Source organism: Lithobates pipiens, unplaced genomic scaffold (assembly GCF_037356315.1).
Source record: "Lithobates pipiens isolate NorthernLeopardFrog02 unplaced genomic scaffold, aLitPip1_a1.2 Scaffold_8, whole genome shotgun sequence".
Taxonomy (NCBI): domain Eukaryota; kingdom Metazoa; phylum Chordata; class Amphibia; order Anura; family Ranidae; genus Lithobates; species Lithobates pipiens.
Window position 1 is genome coordinate 595,729,783 of NW_027507903.1, and position 25,383 is coordinate 595,755,165.

Genomic DNA, 25,383 nt, shown 5'->3' on the forward strand with positions numbered 1-25,383 from the left:
AGTCATTATTGAATTCTGAAAAGTATATGTTATAAATAAAAATAACTGGTAGACATATTTACTAGATGCTTTATTGTATAGGTATTTTTATTACATTGGCTACAAAATAGCTAATCTGAAAGTACAAGCTGTAACTTTGTGCTCAAGTTAACCTTAGAAAGGAGCTAAACTAAAAGTCCCAAAAAGCCAACCAGTGGACAAAAGACTAGTGACCAGTATTGCCCATGGTCTCCCTGCAGATAATCTTTCCTCCATCACTAATTTAACATGCCTTGTTCTGAATTTTGTGCCTGTATGAAGGTGCCCATCTTGATAGAGGCGGGGTTTTGTTGCCTTTAGATCAGAGTCTCCAGCAAAGAAAACAGTGAACAACAGTGCAGTGAAATCACAAAATCTCACTCTGAATATCCTGAGACTAGCAGTTGCACGCAGCGGTGCCTTTAGATCTCACAATACAAATATCACACTCCTCCAGATGAAGCCAAGTGGGAGGTGGCGAAACTAGTAGAGGTGGAGTCTGGTGGTGGACTGATCGTTACTAAGTGAGACTGTTCAGATTTGTATCAATGCTTTTAATTGTTTTAATAAATGGGAGTTTATTGATAGCTGGGGTGGAGAGGTTTCATTTTTTAATCCCTCGCATACTGCACTATAGCAGGCACTTTTTCTTGTCTTTTTTGTGTATTTCTGCATCTACTGGTCTTTAATACAGATTGAGGTTTAAACGCTTGCTGACCGTCCGCCGCAGTTATACTGCGGCAGAATGGCACAGGCAGGCGAATCGCCGTCATGGTACGTCGGTACCATAGATGGCCACTAGGGGGCGCGTGCGGCCCCTGCTCGCCCATGAAGCGGATGCGAGTGCCCACGGTCTCGATCACCGCCGGGCTCCCATGATCGCTCGGGGCACACGGAGAACCGGGAGCTGTGTGTGTAAACACACAGTTTCCGGTTCTCTATGGGGAGGACTGACAGATCTTTGGTTCATACAGAGTATGAAAAGGTGGTCTGTTAGTTTCCCTGCACAGTCCACATCCCCCTTCAGTTAGAACACTTCCTAGGACACACATTAACCCCTTCACTGCCCCCTAGTGTTAACCCTTTCACTGCCAGTGAAATTTTTACAGTAATCAATGTATTTTTAATCGCACTGATCGCTGTATTAATGCCAATGGTCCCATAAATGTGTCAAAATTGTCCGACGTGTCCGCCATAATGTCACAGTCATGATAAAAATCGCTGATTGCCAGTAAAAAAAAAATATTAATAAAAATGCCATAAAACTATCTCCTATTTTGTAGACGCTATAACCTTTGCGCACACAAATCAATACACGCTTATTGCAATTTTTTTTACCAAAAATATGTAGAAGAATACATATTGGCCTAAACTGAGGAAAACAAATGTTTTTTTATATATTTTTTGGGGATATTTATTATAGCAAAAAGTAAAAAATCATGCGTTTTTTTTCAAAATCGTCACTCTTTTTTTTGTTTATAGTGCAAAAAATAAAAACCGCAGAGGTGATCAAGATTATGGAACAGTGCATGGCCTCTACAGATGCAATAATTTTATTACAGATAATGATTTTTTTCAAAGTATTCTTAATATGTTTATCATAAAATGCACCAATACAGCCACCATTCCCACCACTTCTTCAGGGGAGCTATGACTGGATATCCAAGGCTTGCCTTGCGATTGTTTCCCTCTTGACATCCCCAGAAGCAAGAGCAGGGGGGAGTCCACTAAAACAGGTCAGGATGTTGGTGTATGCAAAGAAATATGTCAATCAGAAGTAGATCTCTCCATTTCTGTGATGCTGTTCAGGTCGCCATCTTGGACACAGAATAGTTTTTTTTTTATATTTTATTTGTTTATTTGTTTAATCTCAGGAATAATATATTTATATTAGGCAGGTGAGTATGTAATCTCCTTTGATTTTTTTCATACTTACTACTTCTAGACAGCTGAATTTACTGTTTGTTGTGAATAATCTGTGTGGAAGCTCATATACAGGTGCATCTCAAACAATTTGAATATCATCGAAAAGTTAATTTATTTCAGTAATTCAATTCAAAAACTGAAATTCATATATTAAATAGATTCATTACACACAGAGTTATATATTTCACGCATTTATTTATTTTAATTTTGATGATTATGGCTTACAGCTAGTGAAAACCCCAAATTTTGTATCACAGAAGATTACAATATTGCAAAAAAGTTCAATATTGTAGACCCATGGTGTCACACTCTAATCAGCTAATTAACTCAAATTACCTGTAAAGGTTTCCTGAGCCTTTACATGGTCTCTCAGTCGGGTTCAGCAGGTTACACAATCATGGGGAAGACTGCTGACTTGACAGTTGTCCAGAAAACAGTCACTGACACCCAGGGCAGGACTTAGGGTGGTGGGGGCCCCTGGGCTTGAGTCACTTTCAGGCCGTGCCTTCTATACATTACCGTATTTATTGGCGTATAACACACGCCAACGTATAACACGCACCCCAAGTTTAGGAGGGAGTTTTAAAGGAAAAAAACTTTTAGGAAGGAAGTTTAAGTAAAAAAACTTACATTTAAATGCCCATCAATGCAGCCTTATCAGTGTCCATCTGCAGCCTTGCCCATCCATCTGCAGCCTTGCCCAGTGTGATTGCAGCTTTGTCAGTGTAGCCTTGTCATTTGCAGCCTTGTATTGCAGTCTTGAAGTTTACATATGGCGCCACTGACATACAGAGTCCTATGCATCTCGCCGGCTTTCGGGTCCTCTTGGCAGCTCTCTGCGGCTCTCGGGTCCTCTTGGTGGCTCTTGGCAGCTCTCCGCGGCTCTCCGTGGCTCTCAGGGGCTCTCGGGTCCTCTCTGCGGCTCTTGGGTCCTCTCGCAGTCCTGAGCGGAGCCAAGAGTAGTCGAGTGTACTCGGCTCGGCTCACGGTCACACCCAGTCCCTGTGTTATGTCCATCATAGGGTGGGACTGGGCATGACTGTGAGCGGAGCCGAGCCGAGTACACTTGGCTATGTATCTTGGCTTGGCCTGCGGGGCCCCCTATTGGACAGGGCCCATGGGCTTGAGCCCAGTCAAGCCCAATGGTAAGTCCTGCCCTGCTGACACCCTCCACAAGGAGGGTAAAGCACAAAAGGTAATTTCCAAAGAAGCAGGCTGTTCACAGAGTGCTGTATCTGAGCATACTAATGGAAAGTTGAGTGTAAGGAAAAAGTGTGGTAGAAAAAGGATTGTGAAGCAAAGGTCATTCAAGAATTTGGAGGAGATGATGTTCAGTGGTCCAAAGTCCTCTTTTCAGATGAAAGTAAATTTTGCATTTCATTTGGAAATCAAGGTCCAGAGTCTGGAGGAAGAGTGGATAGGCACATAATTCAAGTTGCATGAATTTCAATGTGAATTTTACACAGGCGGTGATGATTTGGGGAGCCATGTCATCTGCTGGTGTTGGTCCACTGTTTTATCAAGTCCAAAGTCAGCGCAGCCCTGTACCAAGAAATTCTAGAGCACTTCATGCTTCCCTCTGCTGACCAGCTTTATAGAGATGCTGATTTCATTTTCCATCCAGACTTGGCACCTGTCTACACTACCAAAAGTACCAATACCAGGTTTAATGATCATTGTATCACTGTGCTTGATTAGCCAGCAAACTTGCCTGATCTAAATCCCATAGAGACTCTTTGGGGTATTGTCAAGAGGAAGAAGAGACACCAGACCCAACAATGCAGATGAGCTATCAAAGCAACCTGGGCTTCCATAACACCTCAGCAGTGCCACAGGCTAATCGCTTTCATGCCACGCTGCATCGATGCAGTAATTCATACAAAAGGAGCCCAGACCAATTATTGTGTGCATACTATACTGTACATGGACATACTTTTCAGTAAGCCAACATTTCTGTATTACATTGTATTTTTATTTTTATTGGTCTTATGTAATATTCTAGTTTTCTGAGATACTGAATTTGGGGTTTTCACTAGCTGTAAGCCATAATCATTAAAAATAAAAGAAATACATCTTTGAAATATATCACTCTGTGTGTAATGAATCTATATAATATTTGAGTTTCACATGTTGAATTGGATTACTGAAATCAAATAACTTTTTGATGATATTCTATTTTTTTTAGATGCACCTGCACACATAAAGCTGAATAAGTAAGAGAAAGCACGTATTCCCACCTGTTCAGCACATACAAACTTTCTGGATTTTCAGGTAGACAAAGACAGTCAGAAAACGAGTGGCTAGTGCTGGGCATTCTCTTTACAAAGCCCAGAATTCTATGCAAGTTTCATGATATGGGCTACATCACTTGATTATTTGAAAATGAAGATTTTAAAACAAATAAAAAAAAATCTTGTAAAATTGTACATAAAAAAATATATAAAACGGACTAAATGATATCATATTTTCACTTTAAAACTAGAAGGTTAGTTGCAACAACTAATTAACACTGTTTTATAGCGTCTCCAGCCAAAGATCATTTCCCAGACTGTACAAATGATAGAGGAATAGTATAGATTCATACCCCTAACTATGAGATTTAAGCTCCTACAGAATGGTTATGGCCACGTAGATCTTTAAACTCCTTAATGTCTTTGGGAGAGCCAAAGGCTGTTTGAAATCTTAACACTTATCTAAAATCAAGCATGCAGTGTGTATATACACCAAAATGTATACTCACCATGAGGCTCGTCTCTTGCTGTGATGGTAAAATCAAAGAGATTGCATTCACTTTGTTTCTCTGTCACTATTTCATAGTATACTGCTGTCACCTGGACATAGTGATATCAGTTAAAAACACACTTAATTAAGCTTAGTGGAATTATCAGTCAAAGAACTTTTTATTCAAGAGATTTTTCTAAATTTTAACATACTGAAGGGTTAAAAAATTACGATGTTGTAACATAAAAACACAATGATGTATAAATTATTTATGATCAGAGTAATGCCTAGGTTAAGCCGTAACCCTGTTACATAAAAAATGTCTGGCAACCACTATGAAGGCAAGTTGGAAAAAAACATATCTGAAAAGGAAAAACCAAGGGGAATGTAATGCGCACAGGAACTTATAGGAGAGAATGCTTAGATAATGTAAGGGAGCGAGAGAGGGTCTGAGAAGGAAGGGGAGGGTCTGAAATGGAAAATCTGAAACTGACACCGTTTGAGGAAGCCTCCAAGTGTACTAATTATTTTGCAACTAAGGTTCGGAAAGTGGAGGAATCGCTAAAGGCCCATCAGCACATCTTCTCTGAATCGGGGCGATCTTCCATAACCAAGGTATCCATAGCCATGATCTCATTCAAAATCTAGTTGCATTCCAGGAGGTGAGGTGGGGAAGTGGATTTCCAATGCCAGGATATAATCACATGGGCCGCTAAAAGACAATGCTGCAAAATGGCTTTTTTAATTTTGGAGATGGACCCAGGGATCATGGCCACAGGGCTATGTTCAGGGAAGACTGGACCTCAGAGATGCACATGAAGCTATAGGAATGGAATACATTGTGCCAAACTGGCAAGATCAAATGGCATTCCCATCAGATGTGTAGGTAAGAGCTCTCACTTTGCCAGCATAGAAAGTATTAGAAGTAGCTGGGTATATGTGATTGAGGTCAACTGGGGTCCAGTACCAAAGAGATACAATTTTAACTTTTTTCTTAAAAATAAGTGGACATGGACAGCTTATGGGTAAAGAGGAAGCATTTCCTCCAGTAGTTTTTGGAAAACGAAATTCCAAAATATTTTCCCACTTGGATGGGACCAAGAGTTTACCTCCACTGTTCCCTCCCTCAAGTTTCCACATAATTGGGATACAGTATGGTTTGAAGGTGCATCACAGGAGAAAAAAAATATTTTAATGGGGTGAGGGCGTGCACCCCATGGGATTCTGTCTTAAGTTTGTGGAGGAAAGCAGTAAGTTAGAGCTGAGTAAACCACCATAGGCTAGAATCTGAGGGTGAAGAGAAATGCAGTTGGTGTCATGAGATGGTGCTGTCAGGATAGAAATTACGTAGTTGGGTTTGCGGAGATAGAAATGCCACCTTCTTAGTCTGTAGTCCAGGGCAGAAAGAGGTGTTGTCAAATATAGGAGTAAAAGGGCCTGGTCGATGTGACAGTTTGCATGGAATGACAAATCTATCCCACACAGAAAGGAAAGGCTGGGTCAGATAAGGGAGAGCAATCAAGGGAGGTCTTTGAGATGGAGACAACTAGGGGAGGGACCACAGGTCCAGGGGGATATAACCTGTTCCAGGCTGACTGTCCTTATGTCCGACCTACGGTAGAACCAGTCAGATTGTCTGGTCCAAGCAGTTACCTTATGATAAAGTTCAATATCCGGTAGGCCCAAACCAAACACAGATATGTTTGTTTGAACACGTGGATATGGGTTTGATGAAAGCTGCCGTTTTTAGGTGTGTGTCGTGCTGTCCCCAAACAAATTGAAGGAGCTGTGTCCAAAATTGGAAGAAGAAGCTTTTGTGGGGGGATTTATGGGGATCATATTGAACATATAAAGGACACGGTTAGAGAATATTAATTTTCAATTTATTGAAGCAACCAAATCATGAGGCACATGAAGGCCTCCACTGATCTGAACCTTGGAAACCTCTGTGAGTATTCCCAAGTAATTCAAGTGGTAAAGGGTCGAGGGGGTCTCCAGGTATACATGTACCAAAATAAGTAATATGGTAATTTTTGACCTTGAAAGGCAACTCTTGTTGGAGTTGGGTCTTTATCTGGAGGGGAAGGGATAGGTTAATCCACTGGATCTTTTCCCAGTTAGAGAATAAGGGTGATCTGTGTCTCTAGGGTCTGGGGAGGGAATGGGAATTGTGGCAAGACAGTGTTACATAAGTGCAGGAGAGAAGGTGCTAAATGAATTCTAATGTTGTATGACACTAGTAATAATTATATTTATTAATTATTATTACTAGTCAACCAACATTAGAATTCTTCTATAGTCTATGGGCAGAGAATTTGACCGTAAATGTCTGCTCGCACCGACTGCTTCGTCGAATCTTCATGTTGAATCTTTTCTCTCTATGTCAAATAATCTTAGACTAATAGAGTTAGGTTAGGCACATTCAACCTCTTTTGCTATTGTCTCTATAATGTCGAATCTTTTCTCTCTATTTCAAATCTTTTCTCTCTATGTAGAATAATCTTGGACTAATAGAGTTAAGGTTAGGCAAATTCGACTACAGGTTCGATGGACACAGATCACTATTGTCAGCATCATTTCGAATCTCTTATCTATATCAAACTGTTTTCACAACGAAAACAAAATAAAGCCTTTGTTAATGTCGGATCTTTCGGTTTTATTATTCTGCACGTTCATTATAGTTTGTTAAAACAATATCGAAAATACCTGAAATTTGGACGAAAAATGCATTTGGATGAAAACGAATGCACATGTCTACTGGACACTGCATGTGTTGATGGGATACATAAGGCTAATGTTAATTGACCCTAGAGCAACCAATACTGTCCATACTCAAAAAAACTGAGAAATAAAATGTGAATAATTAATTAAAACTAAAAGACATATTCTAATGATTAGATGCTAATTAGGTCAGACTTCTGATTGGGCTTATGAATGTATCCATGTTTGGATGGCAAACATTGGCATCAATAAACAGCTATATCATATGTATGTATAACTGTTTATTGGTGACAATTTTTGCCATCCAAGCATGGATACATTCAGAAGCCCAATCAGAAGTCTGACCTAATTAGTATCTAATCATTAGAATATGCATTTTACTTTTAATTAATTATTCACATTTTAGTTCTCAGTTTTTTTGAGTATGGACAGTATTGGTTGCTCTAGGGTCTATTAACATTAGCCTTGTGTATCCCATTGACACATGCAGTGTCCAGCACACATTTTGGTTAAACAAGAGTTAATAGTACTGGGCTCCTACTTTGTTCCCTCCCCCTCACCACAGCATATAAAGACTTGCTCTTTGGCCAATCTTCTTCCTGTGGTTTGATAAAGGGGCCCTCCTTTCTGCCCTGTGCATGTGCAGCCACATCCCCTCCACTTCCTGTCTTCACCCAGCCGAGAGAGGTGCTGTTTGAGCCACAGCCATTTTACCACCTCTGGAAGCTGCTGATGCTTATGTTCTGGCCTGATACCTGACAGCTGCACTTCCTTCAAGATCTTTGCTTCAACCAGTGACATGCCATGCTGAGCTCTTTAGCCTCACGGTGATCCTATGAAGGTCTATATGGGTCTATGACAGGCCTTGACATAGTGAGTGCATTTTAATTGTTTTTTATGCCTTTTTAATTAAATCACTACACCAAGATGGAGGCGTCCTCTTGTGTTTCTTTTTTTATATGTGCATTAGGATCTCAAGACCTAATTTGAGAGGAGCTGCATCTATTTTACCTGGTGTTCCCTACCACTCTCCTGGCCCTTTTATGTGCCCCATTTAATTACGGATGTGTTCCAGTCAGCGCAAAACTATATTATTTTTTCATAGGGAGATCAGCTTACTGTCCTTTATTATTATATAATGCAGAGAAGTCATTTTGAAACATAGAGGAGATTTCAATGAGTTTGCGAGTGATACTGTTAGGGGTGTCCCGGGTAGAAGCATTCAATTTGGTGGCAGGCGCACAATGCCATTGATGGGCTAGCAAAGAAACACATTTTTTTCCAACATGTAAGAAGTTTAAAGCAGCTGATTGCTGCCAAAAAAACGGCGGTTTCTAAGTTGACATATAGTCGGGTTCCATAGTTAAAGAGATGAAGCAGGGTGTTTATGATCTAATTCTAGAGACTAGTTGATACAAAGAGGTACTTTCCTTGGTGGATTTGAGTTTAAGGTGCATACTATGGTAGATGAAAACGCCCTGCAAGACTCCTTTTACTGGCTCCTATTGCATGGGGGAGGGTGCAGCGGACTTGGTCCAGCGGACTTAGAAAGTAGTTTTGACTCAAAAATTGTCCACCGGACTGCGAGTCCGGCGGACAATCCAGCCATCTGTGTGCTAGTCTGCTGGTCTTTTGAAATGAATGGACTTTCCCGCATACGGAGAAAAGTCCGTTCATTTTGAACGCGATTCCTTCGTAAAAACGGCTTGGGGGTCCCCCCCAAGGTCCATATAAGACCCTTATCCGAGCACGCAACCCGGCCGGTCAGGAAAGGGGGTGGGGACGAACGAGCACCCCCCTCCTGAGCCGCACCAGGCCGCCTGCCCTCAACATGGGGGGTGCTTTTGGGAAGGGGGCCCCCCACCCCAAAGCACCTTGTCCCCATGTTGATGAGGACAAGGGCCTCTTCCCAACAACCCTGGCCGTTGGTTGTCGGGGTCTGCGGGCGAGGGGCTTATCGGGATCCGGGAGCCCCCTTTAATAAGGGGGCCCCCAGAAACCGGCCCCCTACCCTATGTGGATGAGTATTGGGGTACAATTTACCCCTACCCATTCACCTGGTGAAAAAAAAACACCACACAAGGGTTTAAACTAATTTATTGCAAAGCTCCGGGGGTCTTCTTCCGTCTTGGCGGGTCTTCTCGCCAGACTCCTCCGCTATCTTCTGCTAGCTCTTTTACTAGTGGCGGAGCCTGGCTTTCTTCTTCGTCACCACCCGGTGACAGAAGACCGGGCCACCGCTAGAAAAAGAGCTGGAAGAAAAAAGCGGAGGCCTGGCAAGAAGAACCGAAGAGGAGGACAAGACCCCCGAAGTCGGAAGAAGACCCCAGGGCGGCGACTAAGAAGAAATCCAGGCTCCTCCGCTAGTAAAAGAGCTAGCAGAAGATAGCAGAGGAGTCTGGTGAGAAGAACCCCCGAAACATTTTAAATTTTTTTCACCAGATGAATGGGTAGGGGTACATTGTACCCCAATACTCATTCACATAAGGTGGGGGGCAGTATCTGGGGCCCTCTTATTAAAGGGGGCTCCCGGATTCCTATAAGCCCCCCGCCCGCAGACCCTGACAACCAATGGCCAGGGTTGTCAGGAAGAGGCCCTTGTCCTCATCAACATGGGGACAAGGTGCTTTGGGGTGGGGGAGCCGCAAGGCCCCCCCCCTTCCCCAAAGCACCCCCCATGTTGAGGGTACGCGGCCTGGTACAGCTCAGGAGGGGGGCTGCTTGCTCATCCCCACCCCCTTTCCTGACCGGCTGCGTTGGGTGCTCAGATAAGGGTCTTATATGGACCTTGGGGGGGACCCCCATGCTGTTTTTCAGCGTAGGGCTTCCCCTTTAAGTTTATACCAGGTGACGGGGCCAGCGACGTGTCAATATTGCCGCCGAAACTGGCGACATTGTCTTCCTTCACTAGTCCCGGCTACCTGGAGCCGCGTTCAAAATGAACGGACTTTCCTCCGTGTGAGGGCAAGTCCGTTCATTTCAAAAGTACGGTGGACTCCCGCCATAGTCCGGTGGACCTGGTCCACCAGAAAAGTCCGGTTGTGTGTGGGCAGGTCCACTCATTCGGAAAGTCCGGCGGACTTTCCGGTGGTTTGTCCGCCAGACTAAGTCCACCGAATAGTCTGATCGTGTGTATGCGGCATTATACACATACATATTATGTGTGCTCATGTTTTTTAATTTCTATTGTATTTTATTTAAAGTGGTTGTAAACACTCAGACATGAAATATGAACTAAGCATGTCCCTCTATAGTGTTTACAATCCAGAGCACTAGATGTCATTTCTGTCTGCTACCTAGTTCCTCTGCTGTTTGCATAAGTCGCTTCTGACAAGCTTTCCTGACACCAAGCGGTAACAAGAGAGGGAGTTCCAGCACACAGTCTGGGATTGACAGCCTTTCCTCTAATCAGCTCTCAGAGCTCTCCTCACTGAGCTCTGCAGAATGTAATTTCAGTTCTCCACTCCCTGTTTTCTGACAGTCCAAACACGCTTTATACATTCTGGACAAATTTAGAGAAGAGTGCAGATAAACAGATATAACTTGTGTAGGAGGATTGCATCTCTTTGTATCATCTGAGGCTAGTCACTTTACTGGGTATATGTAAGGGTTCACAACCACTTTCTTTTTGCAAACTGTGTTGAGGTGTTCTTGTGGGCCTACACCAGCCTTTCTCAACCCTTGAAATAATGTTCAAGTCTCGGGGGAACCCCTGCTAAAACAAATTGATTCAAACTAATCAACTGGGGGTCAATGGGCAAATGCCCCTTACATTGGTGGTCAGTGGGAAGAACATCCATTACACTGGTGGCCAGTGAGAATAACGCCTCTTACAGTGGTGATCAGTGTGAGGAATGTCCACAGTTATAGGTAGCTGAAAAGATCCTTGGCGTCATGCAGCTAGGTCTGCCAAGTGGCATTGGCACAGAATTATGCAGACACCATCAAATGGGAGGTCAATTAGCTTGGTTTAAAGAAGGTCAAGTAACCTCTGGAAGAACCCTAGGGTTCAATGGAACCTTGGTTGAGAATGGTAGGTCAACACATTTGGTGGTGATGGTGGTACTGGAAGACTACACATTGCTGGGGCCATCTCCACAGATTTTTGGGGTTACTTTTCATGCACTAAAAAAACCTTCAACACTTTTTTGTAAAGATATAAATTGGCAATTGACAAAAATTCATAAACTCACTGTTAAAGAAGCTCGCCCCTTCCCCTTCGCTTTCACCACAAAATCACGATTTATGTTTGTCTGCAGGGAGAAAAGAGATCACATTTCAGCATAGTTATAATAGCTTTACCATCTGTTATCCACCACTCATGGAGACCCCTCTGCACAAACCTGCTCCATCATGTGAATTCACATCGATCACCCATTCTTGACCTTAAAGTGGTTCTAGAGTCAAAATGTTTTTTTTTTTTTACCTACATATACAGTGGTGTGAAAAAGTGTTTGCCCCCTTCCTCATTTCCTGTTCCTTTGCATGTTTGTCACACTTAAGTGTTTCGGAACATCAAACCAATTTAAACAATAGTCAAGGACAACACAAGTAAACACAAAATGCAATTTGTAAATGAAGGTGTTTATTATTAAAGGTGAAAAAAAATCCAAACCATCATGGCCCTGTGTGAAAAAGTGATTGCCCCCCCTTGTTAAAACATACTATAACTGTGGTTGTCCACACCTGAGTTCAATTTCTCTAGCCACACCCAGGCCTGATTATTGCCACACCTGTTCACAATCAAGGCATCACTTAAATAGGAGCTGCTTGACACAGTAAGGTCCACCAGAAGATCCTTAAAAGCTACACATCATGCCGAGACCCAAAGAAATTCAGGAACAATTGAGAAAGAAAGTAATTGAGATCTATCAGTCTGGAAAGGGTTATAAAGCCATTTCCAAAGCTTTGGGAATCCAGCGAACCACAGTGAGAGCCATTATCCACAAATGGCGAAGACATGGAACAGTGGTGAACCTTCCCAGGAGTGGCCGGCCGCCCAAAATTACCCCAAGAGCGCAGCGACGACTCATCCAAGAGGTCACAAAAGACCCCACAACAACGTCCAAGGAACTGCAGGCCTCACTTGCCTCAGTTAAGGTCAGCGTTCATGCCTCCACCATCAGGAAAAGACTGGGCAAAAATGGCCTGCATGGCAGAGTTCCAAGGAGAAAACCACTGCTGAGCAAAAAGAACATCAAAGCTCGTCTCAATTTCTCCACAACACATCTTGATGATCCCCAAGACTTTTGAGACAACATTCTGTGGACCGATGAGACAAAAGGGGAACTCTTTGGAAGGTGTGTGTCCAAGTATATCTGGCGTAGAAGGAACACTGCATTTCAGAAAAAGAGCATTATACCAACAGTAAAATATGGTGGTGGTAGTGTGATGGTCTGGGGCTGTTTTGCTGCTTCAGGACCTGGAAGACTTGCCGTGATAAAAGGAACTATGAATTCTGCTGTCTACCAAGAGATCCTGAAGGAGAATGTCCGACCATCTGTTCGTGTACTCAAGCTGAAACGAACTTGGGTTCTGCAGCAGGACAATGATCCTAAACACACCAGCAAGTCCACCACCGAATGGCTGAAGAAAAACAAAATTAAGACTTTGGAGTGGCCTAGCCAAAGTCCTGACCTGAATCCTATTGAGATGTTGTGGTATGACCTTAAAAAGGCCGCTCATGCTCGAAAACCCTCTAATGTAACTGAATTAGGACAATTCTGCAAAGATGAGTGGGCCAAAATTCCTCCAGGACGCTGTAAAAGCCTCATTGCACGTTATCGCAAACGCTTGGTTGCAGTTGTTGCTGCTAAGGGTGGCCCAACCAGTTATTAGGTTTAGGGGGCAATCACTTTTTCACACAGGGCCATGATGGTTTGGATTTTTTTTCACCTTTAATAATAAACACCTTAATTTACAAATTGCATTTTGTGTTTACTTGTGTTGTCCTTGACTATTGTTTAAATTGGTTTGATGTTCCGAAACACTTAAGTGTGACAAACATGCAAAGGAACAGGAAATGAGGAAGGGGGCAAACACTTTTTCACACCACTGTAGTACAGTCCCTGCATTAAGGGAAAAAATGCCCCACTAACTGTTCTAACCACCTGCATCCCTATCTACCCACAAGTATAACATCTTTTATATTTTAAAAGAAAATAAATGATCTTTAGTGTCACTTTAAATCATCCTTTAAGTAATGGCATCCTTAGTTCAATAATGGATCTGCTCAAAACATCTAGAATTTAAGTTTTTTCATAAATTACTGACCGACGTTGTACTCAAACAAAATCTAGGTCCTTTATTTCTACACAAATAGAAAAGAGGTTTTTTTTGGTGGTATTTGATCACCTCTGCGGTTTTAATTTTTTGTGCTATAAACAAAAAAAGGCAGACAATTTAGCTTTTTGCTATAATAAACATCTTCCAAAAAAAACAAAAAAAAAACACATTTCTCCCTCATTTTAGGCTGATATGTATTCTTCTACATATTTTTGGTAAAAAAAAAAAAATCATAATAAGCGTATATTGATTTGTATGTGCAAAAGTTATAGCATCTACAAAATAAGGGATAGATGTATGGCATTTTTATTATATATATATATATATATAGATTTTTTTACTAGTAATGGTGGTGATCTGCGATTTTTAGCGGAACTGTAAAATTGCGGCAGACATATTGGACACTTGACACTTTTGGGACCATTGACATCTATACCGCGATCAAAGCTAAAAATAGCAACTGATCACTGTATCAATGTCACTGGCAGGGAAGGGGTTTACATTAGGGAGCGATCAAGGGGTTAAATGTGTGACCTATGGAGGTGTTTCCAACTGTGGGGGAATAGACTGCCTGGAGGAGGAGACCAATCACTGTTCATAACCATTATAAATCACAGATCTGTCTCCTCTCTCCTGAACAGAGATCTGGCTGTTTACATTGACAGATCTCAGTTCTGTCTCTCTCAGGAGTTATCACAGGTGTCCGGCGGACATCGTGGCCACCGGGCACGCACATCGGCTCCTTTGCCATGCCGCAGGCACTCGCCCCCCTTGAGCTCTTAAAGGGGTCCTTAAGCAGTTAAACTATTTTGATTGCTCCTGCCAACTACCATTGAGAGGGCTTCAACAGTCTCAGGTAGAAGCTTTAATAAACAGTAAAATAAAGTTGTGAATATTTAGCCTCCCAGACAATCACTAAGTAATTAGCGACAGTTAGTCCGTGGTTATATTTAATACCTGTTTGGAACATCCATTTACAGTGTTCTTATCTTTGAGCTCTGTCCAGAGAGAGCATTGTTATTTTCTCCTCTTTGCTCTACGTCAGTGATCTCCAAACTGTGACTTGTGGGCAATCAGCAACCCTTTACTTGTCTTTATCAGGCACTCAGGGCACTTTTTCATCCACTGAGACCAACAATGGAGTACTATTCCTCCCATCGACACCAACAATGGCAAACTATTCCTTTCACTGACACCAATGATGGGGCACAATTCCTCCCACTGACGCCAGCAATGGGGTACAATTCCTCCCAATGACACCAATGATGGGGCACTATTTCTCCCAAAGACATAAATGATGGGGCACTATTCCTCCAAATGACACCAATGATGGGGCAATATTTCTCCCAATGACACCTATGATGGGGTAGTATTCCTCCCACTGACACCTATGATGGGGTGCAATTCCTCTCAATGACACCAATGATGGTGTACAATTTCTCCCAATGGCACAACTTTGGGACACTATTCTTCCCACTAACACCAATGACGGGGCACAATTTCTCTCACTGACACCAACATTTTGTTTAGAAGGTTTGGAGACCACTGCTCTAAGTGAACATTATCCACACATCTTCTTCTCCACTCCAACCCACTACTCATTCTACCCATTACTACTATCCTATCTTATACCTTGTTTGGAACATCCTTTTAGAGAGTTCTTTCCTTTGAGTCTTGCCCAGAGGGAGCTTTATTAGAAGTTATTTTTTCCTTTCTGCTCTAAATCAGTGATTTCCAAACTATGACTTGTGGGCAGGATGCAGCAATTTGCTTGTTTTTATCAGGAACTCCGGGCACTATTTCATCCACTGACACCAACAATGGGGCATAATTCTTGCTGCCACTGAGATCAAGAAGGGGGTATACTTCCTCCTACTGACACCAATGATGGAGCACTATTCCTCCCACTGACACCAACAATGGCAAACTATTCCTCTCACTGACACCAATGATGGAGCACAATTCCACCAACAGACATCAATGATGGGGCACTATTCCTTCCAATGACACCAAAGATGGTGTACAATTCCTCCCAATGACACAAACTTTGAGGCACTATTCCTTCTACTAACACCAATGATGGGGTACAATTCCTCCCACTGATATCAATGGGCACTATTCCTCCCCTAATACCAAAGATGGGGCATTGTTTACTCCCACTGATAAAAGGACATTTTCTACTCCCTTTTGTCGCAATCTAGCCTCCCTAAAGTCTGAAGGAGAGTAAAATGGCTCTTGGTTTAGAAGGTTTGGAGACCACTGCTCTAAGTGAACATTATCTACATATCTTCTTCCCCACTCTAACCCATTACTCATTCTACCCATTACCAATTATCCTATCTAGCTTTGCATCACTATTGAGTAGAGTAAAAAATGTACAGTTTATATATATATATATATATATATATATATATATATATATATATATATATATATTATGTATTGTACAAGATGCCAGTGATTTGGTTTGTGGTCCCTTTAAGGGAGAAGTAATGAGACATTGGCATTGGTCAGGGATTCTCACCCATGTAAAGCGAAGGGTTCTGGGGTGATCCTATTGGAAAGGAGAGGCCAGATTTCAGTACTGTCAGGATTGGTAAGTTCTCATTTGGGACCCAGAATTAAGAGCCTTGGAGTGACTTTGGGTAGGAAAGAGCCTCTGATTACAGGGACATTGGTCCTGAAAGAGTTAACCCACCTGCAATGTAGGCTTGAAAAGCAACAAGAAACCATCAGCAGGTGTCTATGGGGTAGTGTGGAGAGGTTCTCAGCTGTAATCAAGTGTGGAATATCTGGAGACTGAAATTCAGTTTTTGCTGAGCTCCTGTGTCTTACTATACCTGTGGGTAGGTGTGGCGTGATGTGGTCAGCAGAAACACACAAAGCCCAAATGCAGTAACAAGGATATATGGTTACAGAAGTCCAACAATACAAAACAGTATTGGCAGGAAGGCAACCCAACTGGAAACACTAAGCCCTTGTACACATGGTCGGAGATTCCGACAACCAAATCCGTTGGAGTAATTCAGACGGATTAATTCCGGAAGAGGTCCGGAAGTGTTGTTGCATACACACGGTCGGACTAAGTTGTCGGAAAATCCGATTGTACAAAACATGATGACGTTATTTTGTTACAACGGGACTATGTTCAGGATAGTAGCCAATAGCTTTGGTCTAGGAATTTGATCTGAGCATGCGTGGCACTTTGTCCGTCGGAGTAGGCTACACATGATCGGAATATGTCCGATCGGAGCATTTTGTTGGAAAATGTTACCAGCAAGTTGGAAAAGTTGGTCCGTCGGATATTCCGACGGAAACAGTCCGATGGAGACCACACACAGTCGGAATATCCGACAAAATGGTACAAAGGCTAACAAGTTGTAACAGCAAAGTGACAGTACAAAGCTGCCCACAACATCTGTCTAGTGGAGCAGATGGTGGCCGGGCCGGTCTGCACCCAAATGGGGAGGTTTCCAGGAAGGATGTTATGTCCATGCACTTTCCCTACTTCTCAGGAACCTTTCCCTGACAGACGGGTGACCTGTCCCAATGCTAACCACTCACAAAATGTACAAAAGGGTCTTTAATAGACTCTGCCTAACCCATGATGGCTACCACATGGGGTGTCAGCATCCGATCTGATAGCTGCTTCCATGTGATGCAGGAAACCATAAAGGAACCCAGTTCCGCTCAACTTCCCCTCCACCTGCATTGCTGCTGTGAACAAGTGCCACCTGCAGTACAGTGGAGAAATTAGACTGCATTTGCCTTCGTACCCCAAAGCAGATGGGAACCCTAAACCAAAGTGAGGGACTGGAATATTGGCGGTGAGCCTTTATGTTGTTTTGGTTATACCAGAATTATGGACTATTTGCTTTATTTTTGCTGAAGAAAGCTTCTCTTGTTTGCTTCTCTCGATTGTCCAAAAAAAGACGGTCACTTTTACAAGCTGCTGACTGAGGATTCGAGGCTCTCCTTCTTAAAATATACTAAATATACTGTATATATATATATATATATATATATATATATATATATATATATATATATATATATATATATATATATATATATTTATATATTAATACAAGACATATACACATATACACACATAGTTTTAGGTTCTCATACTCTAGATAAAAATAACATGGCATTGCAAATACTGCCTTCAAAGTCTTCACATGGGTCTTACCTCTTCAGATCGGGCATTTAGATTATTTTGCAGATTAAGGTGGTATTTAGCAGGGTCTTTCCTCCCGGGAAGGTGGACGGATATATCCATGTCCAACGGCATGTTATTTTCCCTGGCCTCTTGGTACTTGGCCAAAGATTCAAACAGCATGACAGTTGTCTAGAAACAGGCAGATGGGATAGGTGTTATTGTTTGAATTCTTGTCGAATTGCTAAGGAAGGGATGTAAATAATGTGATAGGTTTGTGACAAAAATTTTACAACAATTAGTAAACTATTTGGATGAGTAGCAAAACTTCTTTAAACATTACAGGACAAATCCAGTTGAATTTGACTAACTACTACTAGATTAGCCTTTCTCGACAAGGATTTCTTGAAACTTAAAGGTTGCTCTAGAGATTGCTAGGGGTTCCTTCAGCAGGGAACAGTGTCTAACTGATTTTCTCCTTAAGGATGCCTGCATAGTTTTGGCAGGACACAAAAAAGTAATTCTTGTGGGAAAAAGTAACCACCACATTAGTCTTTCTAGACACGGATCACATGAAACCTTTGGGTTCCTCCAGAATTTGCTAGGGTTTCTTTCAGCAAGGAACAGTTTCCTATTGATTTTCTGCCTAATGGTGCCTTAATTGTTTTGGTAGATCACAACAGTGTCATTCTAATAGAAAAAGTTAAACCTCTCCTTGTGTCTCTCAAGTAAGTAACCACTAACATCAATGTCAGTTGGGTCACAAAAGCTACTTTCCAGTTGTCTGTAGGAGGGACATTTTTCCCACTGATTACGAAAGTGAGGAGGTCCTTATCCCACTGACCACCAGTGTGACGGGCCACTATTCCACTTACTTCCAATGTAAGGGGAAACTTTTAACCCGAGAACATTCAAAAGAAGACACTATGCTGACTACAAATGTCATTGTCTATGTATTTTGTCAATTATTATTTGCTTAATGCTTAAATTTACTCATGATTATTATTGAAAATAATTTAGCTTTATAGAGCAGGGGGCATTATTACTACTGGGTACATCTCATCTTTTATTAAACTCCAGGCAGATATATAAACACAGACTAATATATTTCTGAATTATTTAATACATTGTTTCAGCAGAGATTTGAACGAAGTATGGGTAGGCTGAATGTACCCAAGTTGATCAATCAACTTGAGTACAACCAGCCTACCTGATTTTACATGCAATTATAGCAATAATCACTGTCTTCTCTTGGCAGTGTCAGCATCCCCCGCCAACCCACCTCCCAGAAGAACATAATGGCTCAGCGGGAGGGATTCCCCTGTCAACACTGTGGTTACAGGAAAGACATTTAACTAAGTACCTGAATTTGACTTGGTATCAGCCTCTTGTGATCTCCTGTGCAGCAAAACTCAGGGGGAGTGAGAAGCAGTACAAGAAGCCAATTAGCTATGCTGCAGTGCTTATATGCTAATGTAGCACTACTTCTGTAGGGGCCACAGGCAACTGACTCTCTTACCTCTGCACAGCCAGGCAACACATATTTTTTCACTTGCAGCCAGGCACAAGAGGTCAGTCCTGTAACTTGTTTTTGATGTTTTTATTAGTGGATAACAACTTGGATGTGTGAAGGGATTTATGGGATGCCCAGCAGATGATGAACACAGCAACATTTGGAGACAATCTTCCTCTCTCTGTACAAAAATCCTGAACTGCTTCCTTCTGTATAAACTCACGGTCCTTTGTAGATTAATAGCAAAAGTCAATTACAGACTAAGGGCCCTGGGCCCTTCTGGAAAAGCAGCACAAACTTAAAGTAACTGCTTGCACAAGTGTATCCCTGGTCCCAGCTCCACTACTCAGCAGGTCCTACCAGCCCTCCTGGCTGCTCTGGAGATCTCTCAGGACATGGATGAAGGGGTGAATCACACTGCTGTTTCTCCAGATAGCTGACTACATATGGCAGATTTTCCCTTTGTAGTGTTCCTCAGTGTGCTGATGTACTCACTGCCCTCTCCTTGCTCCCAGCTGGTGGTCTCAATCACACCGCACTGCAGACAGGATCCTTCCTGAGCCAGCCCAAGCCTCTGGCCTGTAGGGCCTCCCCTAGACCTAGAGGGCCCCTCAAGGACACTGACAGATTCCTCAGCACTCCCTCTCCATCTTCCACTCGACTCTTCCTGCCAGCATGACTCATCCATACTTAAAGTATAAGTCCACCTTAAAACTAAAATCCCTGCATCTACAGACATGCACATTCTAAAACTAACCTATCGAGCCCTGTAAAGAAAAAATCTGTATACATACCTTTTCTGAACCTGATCCAATCCAATTATCCAGAGGTGGAAGCTCGGCAGAGGACTCAGCTGACAACGGCTGTGAAATGAATGGGGAGTGACATCACCCATAGAATTAATATGGGGCTTCCGTTGTCGGATGTGTCCTCTGCACCCCCCTCCACAGCAAAGCCGCAGATGACAGCTCAGTGTGCGAAAGGGTCGGAGCGCCTGCAGAAAAGGTATACATACTGATTTTTTCTTTATCGGGCAAGATAGGTTAGTGTTAGATTGTCGATGTCTGTAGATGCAGGGATTTTAGTTTTAGGGTGGACTTCTACTTTAAGGGCTGCTTAGCCACCATGCCCGTCCCACTGCTTGGGGATTGGCCAAGCTCCCCTGAGTATGCAGAATGACCCTCCTGGCCTCCGCCCACTAACCTCTAGAAGTTTCTCCAAACTTCCAGACCCAGGGTGGGAGGCACCAGAGACTTGCCTGCACGAGTCATCCAGCCTAGCTGAGTATCGAAAAACCTGCAAAATGGATCACCCAGTAAGGGAGAGAGAAAAAAAAAAAGGGGGGGGGATGGCGGGCAGAGATCTACTTTAAGTACATCAGAGAAAAATCGGGTCTCTCACTCTGCCAGGGCTGTGTAAATCTCAGGACTGGATGGACAGAAAAATAAATCCTGTAGCAGTTAAAACATCTTCCATATTTGTATGTTATCTGTATGTATAAATGTTTGCCTAGAGTTCAGTTTTAGGTGAGCAGGTATATGATGTCTTATTCACCTGTGTTGATCCATATTGCTCGCCATCAACATGCGATCTAATTAGCCAACGAGCAACAGAATCTGCCAGATCATACTCCTCTATTTGCAGGAGAGTCAGCAGGGCGTAAGCTGTAGCCTCCAAAGAAATGTATCTGCCAAATGCTTGGGTATACCAGAATTTACTATCTGGGTCATCCCACTGAGATTTGCCTAAAAGAAAAAATATATTAATTTCTGCTTGTACGATATGGTTATTGTGATAACATTACAATTTTAAGGAAAGATCTACATTTTTAAGAGTAGGGCCAAGTGTTGTCAGGCTTTTGACCTGCCCTCTCTTCATACAAGTCAATGGGTGTCAGGGAAACCCTGCCCATAATTCTCTGGCAATAATTTGCGATTAACTTTGAACTGACAACCTGTAAAGGCTTTGAAAGTGTCACCTACAGACAGCTGTAGGTACCATAGTTTGTTGCCATTTACCAGGCATGCACAGTTTTAAAATCTTTTACATGTTTACAGTTTTAAATCTTGACATGTTTGGTGTCTATTTACTTAAAACAACATCCGCTTTTTGTGTAGTGGTTAGCACTCTCACCTAGCAGTAATAAGGGTCGCTGGTTCAAATCCCAACCACGACACTACCTGCCTGGAGTTTGCATGTTCTCCCTGTGCCTGCGTGGGTTTCCTCCGGGTACTCCGGTTTCCTCCCACAATCCAAAGACATGCAGGTAGGTTAATTGGCTTCTGTCCAAAATTGGCCCTAGTATATGAATGGGGACCTTGGATTGTTGGCACCTTGAGGATAGGGACCAATGTGAGTGTGCAATGTACAGGGATAGGGTCTATTGTAGACACTCACTCAGGTTGAACTGGATGGACTGGTGTCTTTATTCAACCTTACTAACTATGAAACTATGAAACTATATTTTATCAAAAAAACGGGTATTTCTGCTTTCAGAAAATATATAATGTTTGGGGGTTCTAAATAATAAAAAAGAAAATGCTGATTTTAGCATGTACAATATCTCACAAAAGTGAGTACACCCCTCACATTTTTGTAAATATTTTATTATATCTTTTCACTTGTCAACACTGAAGACATTACACTTTGCTACAATGTAAAGTAGTGAGTGTACAGCTTGTATAACAGTGTACATTTGCTGTCCCCTCAAAATAACTCAACACACAGTTATTAATGTCTAAACCATTGGCAACAAAAGTGAGTACACCCCTAAGTGAAAATGTCCAAATTGGGCCCAAAGTGTCAATATTTTGTGTGGCCACCATTATTTTGCAGCACTGCCTTAACCCTCTTGAGCATGAAGTTCACCAGAGCTTCACAGGTTGCCACTGGAGTCCTCTTCCACTTCTCCATGACAACATCACAGAGCTGGTGGATGTTAGAGACCTTGTGCTCCTCCACCTTCCGTTTGAGGATTTCCCACAGATGCTCAATAGGGTTTAGGTCTGGAGACATACTTGCCAGTCCATCACCTTTACCCTCAGCTTCTTTAGCAAGGCAGTGGTCATCTTGGAGGTGTGTTTGGGGTCATTATCATGTTGGAATACTGCCCTGCGGTCCAGAAGGGGGGGGGGGGTTCATGCTCTGCTTCAGTATGTCACAGTACATGTTGGCATTCATGGTTCCCTCAATGATCTGTAGCTCTCCAGTGCCTGCAGAACTCATGTAGCCCCAGACCATGACACCATCATGCTTGACTGTAGTGTGTACAAAGACAAGTGTGTACAAAGACACACTTGTCTTTGTAAGTCTCACTTGGTTGCCGCCACACACACTTGACACCATCTGAACCAAATACGTTTATACGTGTTTGCAGGCTTTCTTGTGCATCATCTTTAGAAGAGGCTTCCTTCTGTGACGAATTTGATGCAGTGTACAGCATATGGTCTGAGCACTGACAGGCTGACTCCCCACCACTTCAACCTTTGCAGCGATTCTGCCAGCACTCATACATCTATTTCCCAAAGACAACCTCTGGATTTGATGCTGAGCACCTGCACTCATCTTCTTTTGTCAGCCATGACAAGGCCTGTTCTAAGTGGAACCTGTACTGTTAAACAGCTATATGGTCTTGGCCACCATGCTGCAGCTCTTCTTATAGCCTAGGCCATCATTTTTTTTTTTCAGATCCTCAGAGTTCTTTGTCATGAGGTGTATGTTGAACTTCCAGTGACCAGTATGAGAGAGTGAGATCGATAACACTAAATTTAACACACCTGCTCCCCATTCACGTCTGAGACCTTGTAACATGAACGGATCACATGACACCGGGGAGGAATAATGGCTAATTGGGCCCAATTTGGACATTTTCACTTAGGGTTGTACTCACTTTTTTTGCCAGCGGTTTAGACATTAATAAGGTGTGGCTATTCTTATTAGAGACACGATCTCCTTTAAATGTACTCACGTTGAACTTGACAAAGCGGGCAGGTATATTATTCTGGTAGGGGAGATAAACAACACAGTTTACGCTAGTGTTTACTTGCCTAATGTAAAGCAATTGTCTTTTCTGCATAAGGTATGGAAAAAGGTGGGTGCAATGCGCAAGGATTATCTGATACTATGCAGCGATTTTAATGCCATATCTAACCAATCCTTGGATGTGTCATCGAGATCCCCTAAAGCCAGGGATAGGATAACCCTTTCGCGTTTCATGGCCTCAGAAAACGTATATGATGTGTGGAGGTGCCAGCACTCAACAGAACGTGAATATTCCTATTTTTTAGTGTACACCGCACATATTCTAGAATCTACCTGTTTTTGGTGGATACATTTTTATTACAAAAAGTCAGCATGTCATCCATATATAACATCACATGGTCAGACCATGCCCCAGTGTCCATTGTGGTGGGGGGGTGTCGCATGAAAACCAGGGCTAACAGGTGGAAAAATTACACCTCTCTCTTTACGCACCCAAAGTTCAACAACACAATTACTTCTGAGATTCGGGAGTTCTTTGAGATTAATGCACGGTCTGTGTCGGACCCCTTCACCCTTTGAAATTGCCATAAGGCATTTATGAGAGGGGTTCTAATAAAAATGAGTAGCATGGCCAAAAAAAAGAGAACCCAGAAAATTTAAGGCCTCATTTCTCAAATCGACAAGTTGGAATCCCTGAATAAAAAGGCCCCAAACCCGTCTAATAGCTCCCAACTTGAAGGTCTCAGGCACGAGCTCAGACTGTTATTGATCTCGCAACATGACAATTCACTTAAGAAGTGGAGAGCCTGATTCTATTGTCAAGGGAATCATGCGGAGAAACTCTTGGCTAGGCAAATTAAGGAGAAAATAATTAAGCAAAAAATCCCCTTTATATACCATCCATCTAATGGCACCAAGTTGTCCAATCCAAAGGATATAGCCAACGCATTTAGGGATTACTATAATGCCCTGTATAATCTAAAGGAAGATGCCTCGATCCCACAACATCTCAAGAATCGATCCAAGGGTTCCTTGACAACATTTTTCTTCCTAGAGTAAATCAGGCTCAGTTAAATAGTTTAAATGACCCCATTACATTAAGTGAACTACATAAGACAATTTTAGCCTTGCCACTAAATAAATCTCCTGGCCCAGATGAATATTACTGTGCATATTACCCCATACTTGGTCCACACTTATTGAAGAAGTTTGAGAAAGCTACCTCAGACTCTTCCTTCCCTCCGGAAATGCTAGCTGCCACAATTATAACTCTACCTAAACCGGGGAAATCACCAAATACTCCACAGAACTTCAGACCTATTTCTTTATTGAACGTAGATCTGAAGATCTATGCTAAAATATTGGCCAATAGACTGTCTGGCCTTTTGCCAACATTGATTAAAAATGATCAGGTGGGTTTTGTCCCAGGACGTCAGGCCCCGGACGCAACTAGAAGGACTATTAACTTGATTCACGCAGCGGAGATCTCGGGGGTTCCTTCTCTGCTTCTCACGTTAGATGCGGAGAAGGCCTTCGATAGGGTCCACTGGGGGTACTTAAGCCAAGTGCTACACAAATTCGGAGTAGTTGGTAGAATGAATTCGGCCATTTCGGCGTTATACACCAATCCCTCGGCTATGGTTTACACGGAAGGCATGTTCCCTGATAGTTTTCATATTACAAATGGAACACGGCAAGGGTGCCCGTTATCACCCTTAATATTTGCCTTTTTAATGGAGCCCCTAGCTGAAAGAATTCAAACACATCCAAATATCTCAGGCATCTCAACATCCAAACATACCCACTCTATCACATTATTTGCGGACGATGTATTCTTAACCTTAACACACCCTAACACTTCCCTACCAGCGGTACATGCCACGTTAGAATACTTTTATAGGATCTCATACTACAAAGTTAACGCCACAAAATCAAACTTGTTAGCTATTAATATAAAAGGGGAAAAACACAATCCGCACTGGCTATACAATTCGCATATCCCTGGGCAGACAAGCCTATTCAGTACTTGGGCATTCAAATAGCGTCGCCTAGCTCCTCC

At 42.5% G+C, this 25,383-nt stretch overlaps 1 protein-coding gene across 1 annotated transcript in view; it reads right to left on the reverse strand.

Moving 5' to 3' along the window:
- Positions 1 to 25,383, reverse strand: part of LOC143962293 (complement C3-like) — a 298,490-nt gene that overhangs the window by 37,814 nt on the left and 235,293 nt on the right. Inside the window, 4 exon segments of the mRNA XM_077471596.1 lie at positions 4,685 to 4,775; positions 11,580 to 11,639; positions 17,864 to 18,022; positions 20,898 to 21,088. Coding sequence (XP_077327722.1) covers positions 4,685 to 4,775; positions 11,580 to 11,639; positions 17,864 to 18,022; positions 20,898 to 21,088 — 501 coding nt within the window.